The sequence below is a fragment of the Heterobasidion irregulare genome (genome assembly GCF_000320585.1).
Source record: "Heterobasidion irregulare TC 32-1 unplaced genomic scaffold scaffold_03, whole genome shotgun sequence".
Taxonomy (NCBI): domain Eukaryota; kingdom Fungi; phylum Basidiomycota; class Agaricomycetes; order Russulales; family Bondarzewiaceae; genus Heterobasidion; species Heterobasidion irregulare.
Window position 1 is genome coordinate 1,991,590 of NW_009258199.1, and position 17,353 is coordinate 2,008,942.

The window sequence follows — 17,353 nt, forward strand, 5'->3', positions numbered from 1 at the left end:
CGAGCTTTGTACGCAATTTCACGTCTGTAAACATGAGCCACGAAGGACGACACGGTGGCCGTGGCAGGAGACATCGAGGTAAGAGCGCAATGCACCAACACTACGCTTTAAATGCCGAACACTACTTGAATCATTCCAGAAGACCTTGACCGGAGAGATTGGGAAACACCCGAAGAGCAGCTCAAGTCTGCCATTTTTAAGTTCGGAGAGGTGGTGAGCTGTCTTTCCTCAGCTTAACTCGTAAGAAGTTTGTGCGATGAACATTGCCCTAGGACGCTGTGCAGGAGGCGCCTCGACTGGCAGCACAGATCCGTAAATTCGAGCCTCCCAATGTGTCCGTGTATGCTGAAGCGATCAGAATAGGGTGAGTAACCTGTCCATTTGGTCACATTGCAGTTGAAGATATTCGTATACAGCGCGGTGGAACAACCCTATAAAATTCCACACTATGCAGCATTACTCCGAGACCTCTATGAGCCCTTACCGGCGCTGTCCACGGAAGAAGAAAACGGGTCTTCCAGCACCAATGATGTGTCACTTGGGAGACAGATTCTGGATGATTATTGGAAGGGATTCCAGGCGTATCTCGACAAGCATGCTTGGAGGGAGGTACGGTTTTGTGTGAGCATTGAAGTGTTGTATTCTTCGTCCCGTCCTCCACTCATGATTTGTTATTTGTTATCAGGTGCATTTCTTTGCACACCTCACTGTAGCTGGGGTTATCTCCCCCCAGTCTCTGTTGAGCCTCTTACAATCATTCACTGCCGTCCTCGATGAGTTTGGTGTCTCTCTCGGGCGAGCCAAAAAAGCAGCCTTCTGTGCTGCTGAGGGTTTGATGAGGGTATGCCATTTTTTCAATTGTTTGCTCCAGCTTGCTTAAAACATTGCGTCGCCAGGCAGGTCAAGTCTTGAAAGAGGTCTCCGCTGCCTCCGTCGTTGAAATGATTAGCAGCCTTCAGACCTATGAAGAGACAACCTTGACAGCCAAATCCCTTGTCCAACCGTTTGTCTATTTCCATTCTGAAGGCTCTTCTGTAGAGCATGCTGACGAGGTGAGTGCACTTGCTTGCTTCGCGGTTAAAAAAGAAGAGTCGATGAAGTCGGGTACCATCTAGTATCTGCATTGTGCAGTCAATGCCCTGAAAACTCTGGAGTCGTCCGATTTTTCCGAAACGTCTTCGATTTACCCTCAACCTTACGCAGACGCCGAGGCGCTTACTGCCAATCAATTTGACTTGCCTTCTGTTCTCGTCCCACCAGAGGTCATAGAGCTCGACGGACTAGCTACCGAGTCTGGCGAGGACGCCCTGGTGAAAAAAGAAGAATGGCCAGATTTTCTCGTTCGCTTATTCGACAACGATGTCAGTTGCTCTTCCTTTCAGTTGAACTAGCGCGCTGATACGTGCCAATGCCGTAGGTCACACCGGATCCGATGACACCGGCGGGATACGCTGTTCGCACAGACCTGATGGACATCGTTGATATCTTTGAAGTCAACCGAAAAGAATGTGCCAGACTGCTGATGGAATATCCAAAGTGGACCATTGCGGGAACCTTCAAACCAAAACCTACACACGATAATCCAGAACGTGTCCCGGTACCAGGGAAGGACTGGCAACTAGAGAGTTCTATCATCGAGGTTCGTGTGTTTTCAGACTTGGTGGAGCATACCGTGCGGGGCTTAATGACTATTTTGTCAGAGTATCCTTGGAATGCAGTTCGTCTTGCCCGAAGCGTCCCATAAAACAATCTATCACATCGCGTTGATTACGGAGCTCTGCAAGTTGTCGCCCCAGACGGTGGGACCTGCAGTAGGGAAATCTATCCGGAAGTTGTACAGCTATCTGGCAGACGGGTTGGATGTCGAAGTCGCCCGCCGGTTCGCCGAGTGGTTCTCTATTCACATGAGCAATTTTGGGTTCCAGTGGGTCTGGAAGGAATGGTGGGTTGGCTTGGTGCTGATCATCTTGGGACCGAATTGAAGACCTCGTTTCACAAATAGGGTCCCCGATATTTCTTTGACAGTACAACACCCCAAGCGTACGTTCATTCGCAAGGCATTGGCACTCGAGATCCGATTATCGTACTTCGACCGCATCTTGAAGACGCTACCGGAGCCTTTCCAGGATCCGTCAGCGTTGGCCATGCCAGATCAGGCGCCCGGCCCTGAGTACGATTACGATGACCCAGGTATGTCCAGACCCGCATCTCTCGCATGGCACCTCTGAACCCGCTCCCCAGCGACCCCCCACCACGACGCGGCCCAAAGCGTGCTCAACCAGCTCCGCGCGCGCGCAAAGCCCGAAGACGTGATGTCCAACCTCGAGTCCATCCGGAACGCGATCGCCGAGACGAGCGAGGGCGACGTGAACGTCGACTCGGTCGTGCGCTCCATCGCCGTGCAGTCCCTGCTGCACATCGGCGCGCGCTCCTTCTCGCACTTCCTCAACGCCATCGAGCGCTACATCCTCCTCCTCCGCAACCTCGCCGCGGGCGGGATCGCGGCGGGGTCGGGCGGGCTCGCGAGCGCGGAGGCCAAGGCGGACATCCTCACGATCGCCGCGACGTTCTGGCGGCGGAGCCACCAGATGGTCGGGATCGTGTTCGACAAGTTCATGCAGTACCAGATCGTGGACCCGACAGACATCGTCCGGTGGGCGTTCATGCACCAGCAGCGCGGGGACGGACTGGACTGGGACGTGCTCAAGGCCGCGATCGACAAGGCGAACGGGCGCGTGGTCGTCGCGCGGAAGCGCGTCGCGGCGCTGAGGAAGGAGGAAGACGACAGCAGGGCGCGCGCGAAGGCTGGCGACAGCACGGCGATGGAGGTCGACACCGAGGCGAAGCAGGGTTCGTCCGTCTCCATTTCTTCACGTCCTCTGGACAGAACGGCCCAGCTGACGTGCGTATGCCGTGCCGGTGCTAGACGAGACGCCGGCGGTGGACTCGCCGGCGCTGGTCACCGCGCTAAAGGCGTTTGCGTCGCTCACGCGCGAGCAAAAGTCGATGCTGTCGCAGGTGCTCGAGGGCTTCGTCGAGAGCCTGCACTCCCCCACCGCCGAGCGGCCGAACCCGTGCGCGAGCGAGGTCATCACGGAGAAGGCATGGCACAACCGCGCGAACTGGGGCGACGACCAGTGGAAGGCGTGGACGACGTGGGTGCTGTACAAGCATTTTTGCAGAACGGTGAGCGCATCCCCTTCTCGCACCTCGTCGCTCGCGAGTGTCTTTTTTTCTCACGCGCCGCGCGTCTCGACTCGGCAGTATTCGCCGTACCTCCGCAACTACTCCGTCAGCCTCTCCACCGTCGTGTTCGCCAAAATCGACGGCGCCACGGACGACGCGGCAGTCCTGATGAAAAACCTCTGGAACGTCGCCACCGGCCAGGAATGAATCTGACACGCATCTCGGTGTGGTCCACTTACTATCGATCCGTCCACCTTTCGGAAGTGCTTGCCCCGCCGTATACAGGATACACCCATCAATCAAGCTGCTCTCCGTACCTTCCATATATGTATGCGGTGATCTCCCAGAGTTTCTCGATCTCGCGTGTACGTTGGTCCTCGCAGCTGTCGATAAGTACGATCTCCTGCCCTGTTATTCGATACCGCATCACATGTTATTTCTATCGGTCTCCACGCACTCGCAAACGATGTAGAAAGAGGTCAGCAATGTCTGTTACAACATGAGTGTGTACAGTATCCAAGGTATCCGTCCAGCCCTAGTAAGTCAGTAGTAGATCACACGACGGGTATATCAAGCATCAAAATCTAGTCTTTCTTGTCCTTCCGTGGGCCGTTCCCTCCGCCCTTGCCCTCGCTCTTCCTAATACGTCCACCCATCGAGTACCCCACGGTCCCCAGGAACACCAACGCCGCACCGGACCACAGCATGCCCCAGGCGGTCCCGCCCGCGTTCTGGGCACCCTGCCGAAAGAGCGCGACGCTGAGCACGAGCGAGACCGCCTTGCGCACGACGAGCGTGAGGGTGACGGTGAGCGCCGCGACGCGCGTGGTGAGGCGGTTGACGCCCGCGACGCAGAACAGTTGGGTCACGGTGTTCAGGACGAGGGGCACGAGCAGGGCGGGGAGCGTGAGCGTGAGCGTGGGCGCGGACGGGGCCGCCGGGTCGCCGACGCCGAGGAGCGGGGAGAGGATGGGCGGGAGCGCGAGCGCGAGCGTGGGGCCGGAAAGGAGGGCGTCGAGCTGTGCCGCGATGTCGCGCCGGACGAAGAGGAACATGGGAAGGGAGAGGAAGTGGAGGTAGAACATGGACTCTTCCCACGTATCGGGGCGGTCGTCTTTCTCCTTCGGCTGCGGCTGGGCGGGATCGAGTTTGGTCGATGCGGCGGGAGGGGACGCGCTGGAGGTCGTGTTCCCGTAGTGCGAGTAGGTATTATCCTGGACGATCCCGAGGAAGCCGGAGAGGACGAGAGCGAGGGTGAGCAGCGCGATGCCGGTGACGTAGCGGTGCAGGGACGCGTCAGAGGCGAGGCTGGAGCCCTTGTGCGGATTCGACGCGGAGAACGTCGTGAGGACGACGCCGGACGTGACGAGGAGCACGGAGATCACTTGTGGGAGGGAATATCTGCCGCCGTGCGCGTTTGAGGACAAGAAGTAGGAAGGAAAGAGGATACGCACGTTCGTCCGGATATCATCCAGCCCATGAGGAGGCTGATGACCAGTCCGCCGCTGCGGAAGATGATGTGCACGGGCATGGGTATGTCGTAGGCAAAGGCGGCATTGTTGAGGAGCGAGATGGCGTAGAAGAGCGCGACTTGGAGGAGGTACGGGGTGAGTGGGATGCGTCGCTGCTTGAGCCACGGCAGAGGGAGGCCCATGGGCCCCCGGACGGAGGTGAGGAACTTGGGCAGGCCGTGGAGGGAGATGAGGAGGAACTGGGCGAAGGTGAGCAGCGCGGCGGAATTAGGAAATTCCGAGGTGACGCGCTCCAGCGTGATCGCGTTGCTGCAGCGGCAGGACCGTCGGTTCGAGACACACTGGACGGCCGATTCGCAACGCACCTGCAACATCCTCCGAAGACGAGGCCGAGGGTGGTCGCCCAGTCCGTCAGCAGCGCGAGCGAGAGACCGGCGAGGGCAGTGGACTTGTAGGCTGTGGAAACATCGCGCATGTCGCGGGGAGGGCTGCAAACGTCAGTGAGGGAGGGTGGAGAACGACATTGGATAGCATCGCGAACAGGGTGACGTGTCGATGTGCTCGCCGCTCGACTCGGGGACGCGCAAGGATGGCCGCGCCGGTAAGCGAGGGAGTCACATGACGGATCACGTCGTGGACGCGTCGGGCTTGCTCGCGGTGTTTGTCTCGACCAGCGAGGCTGAGACCGCCTGGCGGGCAGAGACGACGCGGCGCCGGTCTGGAGTGAAACTGGGCGTTATGTGCGCAGCAGCGGGTGGGGGTGCGGGTGGAGAGACCCCCCGTCCGACGACCACCGCGCACGCTGAGCCCCAGCCCCCGTCCCCGTCCAGCGCACTACTGACCGCGACCCGATTGAGCGAGCGAGTGTAACCCCCGACTGTCTGTTCTCGCCCCGCCGCCGGCCACAGCGCTCTTATAGCCCTCGCCGTCTGCCCTCCCCCTCGCCCCCTCCACCGCTGTCCCTCGACGGGCACTCGGTCACACCCACACAATAACCCCACACTCCCTCACCCCAATGCCCCCCGCCAACAGGCCCCACCCCGCCTCCCTCCTCCCCTCGAACGTTCACAACCCCCTCCTCGTTCATCTCCTCCGCCAGCCCGTCTCCTACGACATGGTCGCCTACGTCGCAAAGGCCACCACCCGCGCAATTCCCATAGAGGAAGACGCACCGAGCCCCACCTCCGCCGTGGCGAGCGCCCTCCCCACGCCCCCCCACACGCCCCACGGGACAAAGTTCCACGAGCAGGCCCCGCCCCCCTCTCCCCCCCTCATCTCGCTCGAGGACTTCATTGTTCACATAATCAAGTCCTCCAACGTCCAAGTCCCCACCCTCCTCACCACCCTCATCCTGCTCGACCGCCTCCAATCCCGCCTGCCCAAGATGGCAAAAGGTATGGACCCTTCCCGCCCGCCCCGCCCATCACATCACCACTGACACCACACTTTCACACAGGCATCCCCTGCACGCGGCATCGCGTCTTCCTCGCGACGCTCATCGTCGCAGCGAAGTACCTCAACGACTCGTCCCCGAAGAACAAACATTGGGCCGCCTACGCCCGCATCTTCGACATCGCAGAGATCAACCTCATGGAGAAACAGCTCCTCTTCCTCCTTGACTATGACCTCCGCTTCGACGAGGCCGAGGCGTGTGCCTTCTTCGCGCCGTTCATGGTCCAGTCCGCCCCCGTACCTGCGCCGCCGCCGATGCCGACGTCGACGTCCACGCGGACCGCCGCTGCCGCCGCACGCCAGGAGCGACAAAAGGCCGTCAGCAAGGTCGCACAGGCGGGCAAGGCTCGTGCGCAGCAGCAGATGCCGCCCACCCCGCCGCACGAAAAGGCATCTTCGAATGCTGCTCCTCCCGGTGCCCAGCCTCCGTCTCAGCCGCAATCCCAGCCGCATACCTCCGTCGCAGAGGGCCTCTCGGGCAAGGTGCACAGCCTCGCAAGGCGTCTCTCCTCGACGTATCTCGGTACCAACGCGTGCGAGAAGCCCGCCCAATCTCTGCCGCCTACGTTGAGCGCCATGAGCTCCTGCGCAAGCAGCAGCGCGAGCAGCAGTACCAGCAGCAGCACAAGCGGGAGCGGCACCGAGTCCGAACCCGAGGCAGAGACGGCCATAGAGACCGACGACGACGTCACCGAGCGCTCCCGACTCCTCGACGGGGTCGGCGAGCAACGTGAGCCGGATGCCACGCAGCGCTTCATCCTGCGCCCGCTCCCGCCGTCTATCGCGCGGCGGCGCTCGAGCGCGCGCAAGACATCCGACGCGACCATCACCGACGTGCGCGCCGCGCTCGGCGCCGCCGCGTCCGAGACCGCGCTTGCGGAGCACGCGGACACGGGGTCCCCGCTGGTCCCCACGGCGGCGAAGCGGCGGAGCCTCACGAAGCGGGCGAGTGTCGCGCACATGCAGGGCAGGATCGTGCCCAGCAGGACGCTGCCGAACCTCGCGGCGGGCGTGGGCACGGGCGCGGGCGGGTTCCTCAGCCGCATGTGGGGCGCCGCGACCAAGGCGTCTGCCGCGTCTTCTGCTGCTCCCTCGGCTACGGCTGGCGCTGCGATGGCCGCGCCCGCGGGTGGGGCGGGGAAGACGCCACTGGTGGATATCGTCGAGCCGGAGGCGGCGCATACGGCTCAGACGCAGGCACAGGCGCTGCATGCGACGGGGGCGTTCCATCTGCGGCGCCTTGCGCATTCGAGGTCAGCGATGTTCCGTAGTACGGCCGCTGGTCAGCCGGGCTATGGCGGAGAGGGGGAGCCGTAGGGCTCCTCTTTGTGCGGTCCTTCCGAAGGACGCCTCATGCACTCATGAATCCACGAGCGAACGAACGAGCGAACGAGCGAAATGAACGAATCCGAATTTACGAGCGCGCTGGGTCGTGGGCCGTTGTGCGATGCCCACCCTTTTCCCCTCCCCCCCCTTCCCTCGGGCACGCTGTATCACCCGTCTTTCCTTTCTTTCCCAAACCTTCCCCCTCTGTCCCAAAAATCCTCTGTCCGAGAGACACACTTCACAGCCCAACCGTCGAGCATGTCTGTACTACCTAACGCATCCTGTATCCGTCCCTCATCGTCGCTTTGTCGCATCACTATCACCCTCGCACTCCTCGCCGACTATCCCCAACTATCTGTTCTCAGCACTCCACCCCACTTGACCGCACTCCATCTCGTCCCACGCTACTCCAACCCCGCTTACCTAGCCTCTCTCTCTCCATACCCAACATTGTTGTATTTCCTCGTCGTTAGGGCTTCTCGTTTTGTGCAACACTATGTAGCGTCTCTTATCCGTATACTTTTCTATACTCATATACCACACACGCACCGGGCCCCGCAGAGGGCTGGCTATTTTGTAACCGGCAGCAGTTGGATCTTATGACGGCGATGCGTAATGAATCATATACCCCCAAGCGCGTCTATCTTAAGCTTTAGGTCTCGAGGCCCGAAAAGGGAACATGAATTGTACATTTCCAAGCGGGTACGTGAATACAATGTCCAGCGCAAAATCCATGAAAGCGAAAAACGCGAACGCGGGCCGGGCCAGGCCACAGGGCTACAGCATCTTGACGTACGACGCGGGGAAGAGGCCGCTCTTGCCGCCGACCATGCCCGTCCACCTGCGCATGCGCGATGCGCGTGGGGAGTGAGCAAGCACAAGGCAAGGACGCGGAACGGGTCGGAGGAGAGGAGAGGAGCGCACCAGTCGGGCGAAGTCTTGGCGTCGGTGACCAGCACGCGCTGGCCCGCGCGGATCTGCAGATCGTCGGCCTCCTGCACCAGACGAAACGCGCGCGCCGGAGCATGTCAGCGAACCCAGACACGACACGGAGAATGCGGAAACGCCGACGTTGCACCCACCTCGCTCTCGTAGTCGTACAGCGCCTCGGCCCAAGCGCCGTGTTGCTCTTCCTCCTGGGGCTCTGGTTCTGGTTCTGGTTCTGGCTCCGGCTCCGGCTCAGGGTCTGGGGTTGAAGGCGCGGCCGACACTACGCGCCTCGGCGGCGGGGCGAACCCGCTCTTTTTCGCAAAGGCGGCGGGGATGGGCGGCGCGACGGGGGGCGGGACCTTCGATTTGTTCGCGGTGCCGTTCTTGATGGAGAGGAACATCGCCTTGCCGGACGTCGTATCGACGTCGCCGAATTTCTGGCGAGCACGCGCGCGCGGGGAGGCGGGGGCGGCGTGAGTGTCTGAGGCGTGGCGGGGCGGGCGGAGAGCGGGGAGCGAAGAGCGGGACGTACGCGCATGCTGACGAGCTTTCCTGTTGAGTCGGCTCCGGGTCCTGTACTCGACTGGGGGCGGTTGTACGCTGCGACCGTGGGCGGCGGGGGCGTGGGCGAGGGCGGGCTCGGAGTGCTAGAGGTGCTGCTCATGGCTGACCCGCGGCGCGGCGGCATCGCTGGCGGTGGGGCGGCGGGGGTGGGAGCGGGGTCGTAAGGAGCGCTGCTGAACGCGCGGGACGCAGCTGCGACGCGGCCGCCGAGGGCACCGACGGCGGCATGCGACGGCGCTGAGAATTTGGATGCGATGGACGAGGTCGTGGACGAGGGGCTGCTGTTCGTGAACGCGCTGTGCACGGCCGAGGCGGCTGCTGCTGCTGCCGGCCCCGACGCTGGGGAGCTCAGCAGCGCAGGGCGCGAAGAGAAGTATCTGCGAGCGTGTCAGCTAGATCTGCCGCTGGACGTGACGGGGTGCGTTGTGGGAGATGCACGGTGGGCGAGATGCTGTATGAATGACTCAACTCGTCGAGGAGAGAGAAGAAGGCGTCTTTCTCGGTCGGTGGGAGGTTGGAGAACACCATCCGCGTTGTGGAGAGTCTCCAAGATGCTCTGCAGCTCCGATATCGAGATCTGCACTGGAAACTTCCGAGATCTCCTTGCGGACAGACATGTTGTCTAACCACCCGCATACGAGGACATTCGATTGACACATAAATAGTGGGAGCGTAAAGTACTAATAACAGGTGATATAAAAAATCCAGCGGACTCTAATACGTATATGACAGGACGGAGTTGTGGGCCGCAAAAAAAATACCCTTGCGTCATCGTCGTACCCTATATGGGCCTCGACAAGCTATGCTCGCCGTTTTGAACTTGCCTTGCTTCAAGTTAGCTTCCTGAGAAGATACTCGTACCTGCTTCTCTCCGTGCAGCCGTACGCTTGAGCAACCACGCAAGGTTTTCGTACACGACGAACGTGACACATGTACCAGGGAGCACCCTGACCAGATTGGTCCCCAGTCCGCGATAGAATCCTCGAACACCCTCGTGCGCCCATGTGTGCTGTATCGTTGATGTGATAGTACGATGGTGTGTTTGGGCGAGGAGCGAGTTGTTCTGTATCATGGTTGTGGAGAGCATCATCATGAGTGACGCACGCATGCATGTCGAGGAACGAGATACCTGTATACGCGAACGGATAACCTGATAAGGATACGTCATTGTCAACGCCGCCAGCTTCGACGCGCCAGACATGATGGTATAGGCGGTGTTCGACTATCAATGGAAAAAATTGAGAGGCTGTCCGACTTCGATTCCTCATGAATAAGGGCGTACCAGCTTGTCATCCTCCGCTGTGTACTCTTTCCCAGCCTTTTCGAACTGCCGCTTCTTTCGTTCGAAACCCCACCGCTTCATCTCCTCATATGTCATAAATTGCAGGGCACCATTTCCAACTCCAACGAGAGCAAGAATGGTGCCACGGTAAAGGCCGGTGACACCTTCTGTGCGGTAGATTGATCTAAATCCATCTGCGCCAATACGTATGAGTCCAAGCGCGGGGCGAATGGAGACAGGGCTTACCCCATAGACCGCGATATGCCGTAGGCGAATCAGCTCGTGTCGTGAACATGCGTACTTTCACCACCCATATCGGATTCGTGATTACGGCGGTTGCAGCGCCTGGGCAGCACGACACCGAAGATGCACATATGATGAGAAAATTGTCTCGAAGGAGCCAAGGAAGAACTGCGAACTCGCTTGTGCTGAGCAGAGGAGGTATTGGCCTGCTGACAGAGGCTTGTCGGGATCGTCAAGAAACGCCCGGCGTTTAAGCTGATTATAGCTTGACAGATGGGATCGATTATCGCGTTAGCGAAGGGTTCAAAATATCGGCCAACAGCGCAACGTACAAGAGGAAATACAGCCCCCAGCTACTCGCGTTTCCTGCGATATTCGGACCCACACCCCTGTACAGCCCTCTCCAGCCGTCTGACTGCTTGATCCCCTTCAACGAATGCCAGATATGTTTTCCTACCCCACCCTTCGGAGATTCTGTGGCAACTTGAAATTTAACTTTCAGTAGATCGAGGGGGTGCATGCAAAGCACGGCCACGACGCCTGCACCGAGGCCTGCAAAAGCGTGGTCCTAACATGACCGATCAGATAATCACGGCTTCCAGAAAGATGTAGATGATGAGACGTACGATTGCATGCGAAGGAAAGAAACTAGGCTGGGTGAAGGGTTGGGACATGCAAGGCCAATATCGCGACTACACTCCGAGACCGACTCTTTGGTGACTAACCTAGTCAATCACGTGAGTACTTTTTATACGGGAATTTAACTACTCGTTCCAAGCAAAATCGGGGCTGAAGCTGAAGCGCTGAAGTGTTGACAGCGAGTCCATCATCTACTCAAAACTATGTAGGTCGAGAGCGAGGAGCGGCAAATCAAACTCAGAGGACATAGGGGCTCCTTGGGACATTCTAAGCTGTCTCAATGTAAGTTAATACTGGCTGTGGCAACCAAACAGCTTTAGGCATCGCAGATCAGTCCAATAGTACTATAAGACGATTTTGTCGCCATATTTACTTGTGAACGCGTGAATCTTGACAATATGAGTTCACGGCCATGGGCAGTCGGCCCGCGCCAGGTATTAGCACGGCGTGAGGACATCGAAGTTGGTCTGGAATTATTTTTCGGATACTAAGTTCTTTTGTCCTCCGCATCGCTACTTTTGGCAAGCGTGTCACGGCCACTGGATGTAGAGCAACAACCTCATCCTCGCAGTGATATCTCCTTATTTAATTGATTGAGATCTTTCGACAACCACCTCTCTCGTGTTTTCTAAACACGCTGTTCGCGTCCCTGCTTATCGACTCCTTTTTGATTGGAGGCTTCTGGGCCTTCCACTGTCTTTACGTCCTTGAAACATTTGGCAGCTCCAGTGTGAGGATCGGATACCGCTGGACCACGCGGTTCAATTTCATTCCCATCGAACGCCATAATGGCTCACAGCATGATTTAATCTTTGACTGCAGAAATCAGACCCATGATCACTTTGAGACGCGCACCCATCCTACTAAAGCTGGTCTCGCCCGTTCACACACCACGCGTCTCTTCACAACTCGTCCGCACTCTATCAATAAGCTCTAGAATCATGGCACCCACACCCTGGACTCCCAATCGATACCCCGTTGCGCGCCGCTCGGACCATATCGACACGTACACAAGCGAAGCTAAGGGAGAAGTCAAGATTCACGATCCTTACGAATGGCTGCAGCACAACACGGACGAGACAGACAAATGGACAACTGCTCAGGAGAAATTCACCAGAGAATACCTGGATGCTAACCCAGACAGAGTGAAACTAGAGGAAGAAATTAGAAAGAGCACGGACTACGAGAGGGTGAGTTTTGCTACTGGGGACTCAGTGAATGTCGGTATCGAGTGACTGCCTCGACTATCAGTTCAGCGCTCCTACTCTGAAGAAGGACAACCGCTGGTACTGGTCATACAACAGCGGTTTGCAAGCCCAGTCAGGTACATCCTGTTCCGCTCTGTCGCATGCCTCGAATCATGACGCCTTGTGACCAGTATTCTACCGTTCAACGGACTCTACTCTCCCCTCTTTCCCCACTTCCACGGGGCAGGTTTCCAATCCAGGAGAAGTATTTTTCGATGTGAGTGTTTCAGAAAATCACCGCTTCGGGGCAATGATTTTACTACCGCCTATAGCCAAATGCACTCTCGGAGGACGGCACAGTTTCCCTCGCAAGCGCGGCGTTTTCCCGAGACGGCAAGTGGTTCGCATACGGCATATCTCGCTCGGTCCGTACCTGTATAAAAATTTGCTGATAGCAACAGTCTAACCTGTCCGTTTTGGCGCTTGTCCTTAGGGCAGCGACTTCAACACGGTTTACGTTCGTTCTACGGACCACCCCTTGACAGATATTAAGGCCGACAAACGGCTTTCAGACGAGATCCGTTTTGTCAAGTTCTCTGGCATTGTTTGGACGCACGACAGCAAAGGATTCTTCTACCAGGTATGCTGCACTGGTTTGAGCGTGTAGTCCACAAAGAGGCGCTTGGGCAACCATTTAAGAGGATCCTAATCGAGTTGACAGAGATTCCCTGATCGTGAGTCCCATGGCTCGGCGTCAGAGGATAAGGCAGGCACCGAGATTCAAGGCGACCGTGATGCGATGCTGTACTATCACCGAATCGGCACACAGCAGTGTATGTTTTCTTTTTCGAAACCTTCCATCGGCAACGTGGTTGATATTGGAGCCGTCACGGGTATACAGCGGAAGATACATTGGTTGTCAAAGATCCCGAACACCCTGAATGGATGTGGGGAGCGCGAGTCACCGAAGAGGACCCAAAGTGGCTGGTGCTCAACGTCAGCCGGGATACTTCACGGGTGAGACCATATGCCGACATCCTGATGATGATGGGATACTGATTCTGCGCCAGAAACAATTACTCTGGATCGCAGACATCGAGAAGGATGCGATAGGACCTAACCTCAATTGGATCAAACTTGTGGACGACTTCGAGGCCAACTACGACATGTAGGCTACATTCACCCTTTTTTGCTTCCTAGCAGATGCGAACATTTTTCTGTAGCATCGGGAACGATGGGAATAAGTTCTATCTTTATACGAACGCCGATGCTCCTCAATACAAGATAATCACCGTAGACTTGGACGACTACATCCAGGCATCGAAGAACGGTCCTGTGCACATCAAGACCATTGCCAAGGATTTAATACCAGAGGATAAGGACGCGCACTTGGAAGATGCAAGCATAGTCGGCAAAGACCGGCTTGTCACTGTTTATAAGCGTAATGTGTGCATCGCTGGTCTAGATTCATTGATTGCGGCTAGAACTTCATCATCACTTCTTTTTCAGGTGAAAGATGAAGTCTACATCCACTCTCTGAAAACAGGTAGACGCCTTCTGCGGCTTGCGGAAGACCACGTTGGTTCGATCGGAGTCAGCGGACGGCGCGATCAAAACTGGATCTTCCTGTCGCTTACTGGCTTCACGACGCCGGGTGTGGTTGCAAGGTATGATTTCTGCGATGAGAAAGAGACTGAGCATGGTACGTGGAAAGTCTGGCGAGAAACAATCGTCAAGGGGCTGGCAGGCGGCGGGGGGTTCATTGCTGAGCAAGTAAGTATATAATCCCTTGGGGATGTCTGAGATGGTACAGTCAATTGTTTTCGGCTGATCACTCATGGTCATAGATATGGTACGAGAGTAAGGACGGGACCAAAGTCCCCATGTTCGTCGTCCGGCACGAGAGCACCAAATTGGACGGCACTGCACCCGCTATTCAATATGGTACGTCAGCATTTGTGACGGCCCACTCCGGAGTTCCGCGCGTGTACATGAAACCTCATGCTCACCGTACGGCTTACAGGCTACGGAGGCTTTTCAATTTCTATCAGCCCCTTCTTCAGCCCCTCTATCCTCACTTTCCTGCGGGCATATGGGGCTATCCTAGCCGTGCCGAACATCCGCGGAGGCGGAGAGTTCGGCGAGGAGTGGCATCTGGGGGGAACCAGGGAACGTAAGGTACGTTGTTTTACTCTCACAGTCGAGTTTTTCAGATGCGATCGGAGTGCAGGTCAATTGCTTCGACGACTTCATTTCTGCTACGTAAGTGTCCTCCACGGCTGCTCGCTTTTCGTGACGGGTAGTGAATTGCCTCAATACTTCTAAGGGAATGGCTAGTCAAGAACAAGTATGCCGGAAAGGGCAAGGTAGCTATCAACGGAGGCTCAAACGGAGGTACGTCTCGGAATCTAGAATTATCAGATAAAATATCTTGCTCATCGGTCTTTTGCATAACCATAGGGTTACTTGTCGCAGCTTCTGTGAATCGCGCTCCTGAAGGAACTTTCGGAGCAGCGGTAGCGGAAGTTGGCGTTCTCGATCTCCTCAAGGCAGGTATTCTCCTTGACAGCCACATTAAGCTTACCCCTCTTTGCAGTTTGCGGACTTCACGATAGGTCGGGCGTGGACATCTGACTATGGAGATCCGCACGATCCGCACGACTTTGACTTCATCCACCCGATATCCCCGTTACACAACATCCCACAGGACAAAGTGCTACCACCTTTGGTTTTGCTGACCGCTGACCGTGGGTTCAACCATAATCTCATTTGTCTTTTCTGACAGATGCTTGTCATTTAGACGACGATCGCGTAGTGCCCTTACATTCCTTCAAGCATGCCGCCACTCTCCAGCACACCTTGGCGGGGAACGCGAACCCGCTCTTGATCCGCATCGAGAAAAAAGCTGGCCATGGGGCAGGGAAAGCCACGGAACAGAAGTGAGTTTTTCTTGTATATTGCTCCTTGGGGGTTTTTGGTTACACGATCTGTCCGATGTGCTGATACTTTGCGCGCAGGATCAAGGAGGCTGCCGACAAGTGGGGCTTCGTGGCCCAGTCGATTGGACTCAAGTGGAAATAAAGAGGGCTCATAGTTTCAGGTCTTACCAACGGACAGAGTAAACAGTTGTCTTACATCGCAATACTTTGCAAAAAAAAATCATCTTGTATTTCGCCGGTCATCACTGATCTTAATTGCCTTCACAAGAAGAGGTGATTTAAGGTAAAAGACCGTGGAAAGACTTCACCATTTCCTTAGTTTGGCGATGTCGTCATGATCGGGAGCCGGTCGTTACCCCTCCCCGTTTGTCCCAAGCTTGAAGATAGAACTCTTGAGAAAAAGAAGCGCCGGAGTGATCCAGCGAAGGGTGTCTACCGAAGGTAGAAGCAGCTGCTATTGAAGAAAGAAACGCGACGCGGACGACGGAAGGCTCGGAAATTGGAGGTCGGTGAGATACTTGCAAACAGTAGATAGACTTTGGTACTGATTTGCACTCGTGATCACGAGTTAGCAGCTTGTGGGACGCAATGCACAAATAGATTACACGAATGAAGATATATGTCAATTACAGCTTGGCTCTCTCGTTCGCTAGACTCTCGCGTACCCGAACAATGGCCTTCCCCCATGTTTTGCGCTTTTCTAAATCATCTAGGCCCTGTACGACAGTATCCAACGTGTATGTCTGCGAGTAGATGACGGGAAGAACGCGTCTCTGTGCCAATAAACTGTGGGACAGATCATGAGATTAATCGAATTGATTCACCCGGAAGCATAACATACCCGAGGAGAGCGTTCCACACTTCTGGTACGTGATTGGGATCTTTGGCTGTTTACGAGGATGTCAATTACAGAAAGGGGTGCAAAAACAATGAAACAACAAACTGATATACGAGCCCCAGTGCACGCCAATAAGGGAGACGTTCTTCAGCAATGCCAGGTTCATGGGAATCTGAGATAGAGTGTCAGTAGATGCAAATACTTTTGTAGTGCGGTCACTGACTTTTTCAATCTCTCCTCCCGCAAAGCCGATGATGAGGGCGCGCCCACTCCATGCGATACACTTCAAAGAATCTTGAAGAGGATCAATACTGTAGTGCACTAAGCAGAGCAAGACGAACATATTTACCCCTGATCATACCAACAGGGTCGTAGACGACATCAACTCCATGTCCACCTGTGATCTTCATGACCTCTTGCTGCCATCCCTTCTTCGTATAGTCGATAGCAAAGTCGGCTCCACCATAATCCCTAGTGACGGAAAGCTTCGCTGGCGACGCAGCGGCAATTACTTTTGCACCGAGAGCTGAAACACGATACACATGATTGTCATACTTTCTGATAGGTGGAGTCCAATGGACACTTACCTTTGGCGAGTTGTACCGCAGCGATTCCAACTCCACCAGCTGCCGCAGTCACCAGTACCCATTCACCTGTTCATTTCAGCTTGAGAGGCGGATTTCAGTATCAGCGGGCAGATCGTTAACTACCTGGCTTCAATTGCGCACGTCCAACGAGAGCCTCATAGCTAGTGGGCCATGTCACAAATAAGCCTGTATTACAAGTGGGTCATGATTCCACCTTTTCAGTTATGACATGCGTACCAGCGCCCTGATCAAAGGTGAGTGAATCTGGAAGAGGCAAAAGGTTCTTCCAAGACGCGGCGACACATTCTCCCAGCGCGCCTTGTGCACTGCCGAAGACGCGGTCTCCAGGCTTGAACGGGGAACCTGATGGGATTGGCGAGTCGCGTGCGATGATGCCTGAGAACTCGGATCCCAGCACAAAGGGAAATGGGGGCTTGTTCTGATATTTCCCCTGGGCCTGAAGAATCTATATGAAAGATACCACGATCAAAATGTCTACGCGTGTTCAACTGGAGTCGCGACACACATCGAAGAAGTTAAGGCCAGCACTGTATACATCGACGAGGACCGTATCCTTGCCTGTAACTGTTGGATTCGGCGCATCCAATGTTAGTTTAATGTCGGATGGGTGAGCATATTCGCGGACGACAAAGGCTTTCATGGTGGTGACTGGTGCAATGGTCGGCGTTGAAAGAGTCAAGCCCAGAA

At 56.3% G+C, this 17,353-nt stretch overlaps 7 protein-coding genes across 7 annotated transcripts; 3 read left to right on the forward strand and 4 right to left on the reverse strand.

Annotated features, from left to right (window-relative positions):
• Positions 1-32: 32 nt before the first annotated feature.
• HETIRDRAFT_381931 (uncharacterized protein) lies at positions 33-3,639 on the forward strand (the record flags this gene model as incomplete). Its single annotated transcript, XM_009545795.1, has 13 exons — positions 33-78; positions 140-213; positions 273-364; positions 417-621; positions 686-841; positions 897-1,052; positions 1,116-1,361; positions 1,418-1,639; positions 1,701-1,942; positions 2,003-2,190; positions 2,242-2,850; positions 2,927-3,186; positions 3,265-3,639. The coding sequence occupies 13 exons, from the start codon at positions 33-35 to the stop codon at positions 3,391-3,393; spliced, it is 2,625 nt and encodes an 874-aa protein (XP_009544090.1). The 3' UTR covers positions 3,394-3,639.
• On the reverse strand, positions 3,630-5,243 carry HETIRDRAFT_146888 (UDP-N-acetylglucosamine transporter). The gene is made up of 4 exons (XM_009545796.1): positions 5,200-5,243; positions 5,024-5,146; positions 4,641-4,967; positions 3,630-4,587 (listed from the first exon to the last, which is right to left on the reverse strand). The coding sequence occupies exons 2-4, from the start codon at positions 5,131-5,133 to the stop codon at positions 3,771-3,773; spliced, it is 1,254 nt and encodes a 417-aa protein (XP_009544091.1). The 5' UTR covers positions 5,134-5,146; positions 5,200-5,243; the 3' UTR covers positions 3,630-3,770.
• A 529-nt stretch (positions 5,244-5,772) lies between these two features.
• On the forward strand, positions 5,773-6,332 carry HETIRDRAFT_314413 (uncharacterized protein; the record flags this gene model as incomplete). The annotated part of the gene is made up of 2 exons (XM_009545797.1): positions 5,773-6,052; positions 6,115-6,332. Coding segments are annotated over 2 exons (498 nt in total), but the record flags the coding sequence as incomplete, so codon positions are not given.
• A 1,881-nt stretch (positions 6,333-8,213) lies between these two features.
• On the reverse strand, positions 8,214-9,458 carry HETIRDRAFT_416112 (uncharacterized protein; the record flags this gene model as incomplete). Its single annotated transcript, XM_009545798.1, has 6 exons — positions 8,214-8,277; positions 8,361-8,431; positions 8,519-8,803; positions 8,946-8,949; positions 9,038-9,307; positions 9,400-9,458. 6 exons carry the CDS (start codon positions 9,456-9,458, stop codon positions 8,214-8,216), a joined length of 753 nt encoding a protein of 250 aa, XP_009544093.1.
• Positions 9,459-9,765: 307 nt separating this feature from the next.
• On the reverse strand, positions 9,766-10,975 carry HETIRDRAFT_47123 (mitochondrial carrier protein; the record flags this gene model as incomplete). The annotated part of the gene is made up of 6 exons (XM_009544908.1): positions 9,766-9,993; positions 10,060-10,152; positions 10,213-10,406; positions 10,459-10,557; positions 10,632-10,720; positions 10,776-10,975. The coding sequence occupies 6 exons, from the start codon at positions 10,973-10,975 to the stop codon at positions 9,766-9,768; spliced, it is 903 nt and encodes a 300-aa protein (XP_009543203.1).
• A 691-nt stretch (positions 10,976-11,666) lies between these two features.
• HETIRDRAFT_408499 (serine protease S9) lies at positions 11,667-15,458 on the forward strand. Its single transcript, XM_009545799.1, has 19 exons — positions 11,667-11,824; positions 11,917-12,284; positions 12,346-12,418; positions 12,473-12,558; positions 12,614-12,706; positions 12,775-12,921; positions 13,003-13,114; positions 13,183-13,298; positions 13,352-13,449; positions 13,505-13,727; positions 13,791-14,054; positions 14,129-14,225; positions 14,305-14,459; positions 14,512-14,543; positions 14,608-14,675; positions 14,742-14,830; positions 14,878-15,028; positions 15,082-15,220; positions 15,299-15,458. The coding sequence occupies exons 2-19, from the start codon at positions 12,036-12,038 to the stop codon at positions 15,360-15,362; spliced, it is 2,256 nt and encodes a 751-aa protein (XP_009544094.1). The 5' UTR covers positions 11,667-11,824; positions 11,917-12,035; the 3' UTR covers positions 15,363-15,458.
• Positions 15,459-15,798: 340 nt separating this feature from the next.
• Positions 15,799-17,325, reverse strand: qor12 (quinone oxidoreductase 12). Its single transcript, XM_009545800.1, has 9 exons — positions 17,172-17,325; positions 16,883-17,111; positions 16,769-16,831; positions 16,646-16,711; positions 16,408-16,584; positions 16,282-16,352; positions 16,164-16,230; positions 16,062-16,107; positions 15,799-16,006 (listed from the first exon to the last, which is right to left on the reverse strand). Exons 1-9 carry the CDS (start codon positions 17,304-17,306, stop codon positions 15,847-15,849), a joined length of 1,014 nt encoding a protein of 337 aa, XP_009544095.1. The 5' UTR covers positions 17,307-17,325; the 3' UTR covers positions 15,799-15,846.
• Between the last annotated feature and the right edge of the window lie 28 nt (positions 17,326-17,353).

Bases quoted from the DNA above. Each gene is read 5' to 3' on its own strand.
- HETIRDRAFT_146888 (XM_009545796.1), bottom strand. From the start codon at position 5,133: ATGCGCGATGTTTCCACAGCCTACAAGTCCACTGCCCTCGCCGGTCTC. The intron at 4,968-5,023 runs GTGCGTTGCGAA...CTGCCGCTGCAG, and splicing joins GTCTTCGGAGGATGTTGCAG to CAACGCGATCACGCTGGAGC. The intron at 4,588-4,640 runs GTGCGTATCCTC...GCACGGCGGCAG, and splicing joins TGGATGATATCCGGACGAAC to ATATTCCCTCCCACAAGTGA.
- qor12 (XM_009545800.1), bottom strand. From the start codon at position 17,306: ATGAAAGCCTTTGTCGTCCGCGAATATGCTCACCCATCCGACATTAAA. The intron at 16,712-16,768 runs GTAGTTAACGAT...TGAAATGAACAG, and splicing joins ACGTGCGCAATTGAAGCCAG to GTGAATGGGTACTGGTGACT. The intron at 16,007-16,061 runs GTATGTTATGCT...TCTGTCCCACAG, and splicing joins GTGTGGAACGCTCTCCTCGG to TTTATTGGCACAGAGACGCG.
- HETIRDRAFT_408499 (XM_009545799.1), top strand. From the start codon at position 12,036: ATGGCACCCACACCCTGGACTCCCAATCGATACCCCGTTGCGCGCCGC. The intron at 12,707-12,774 runs GTCCGTACCTGT...GCTTGTCCTTAG, and splicing joins CATACGGCATATCTCGCTCG to GGCAGCGACTTCAACACGGT. The intron at 14,460-14,511 runs GTACGTTGTTTT...ATCGGAGTGCAG, and splicing joins GGGGAACCAGGGAACGTAAG to GTCAATTGCTTCGACGACTT.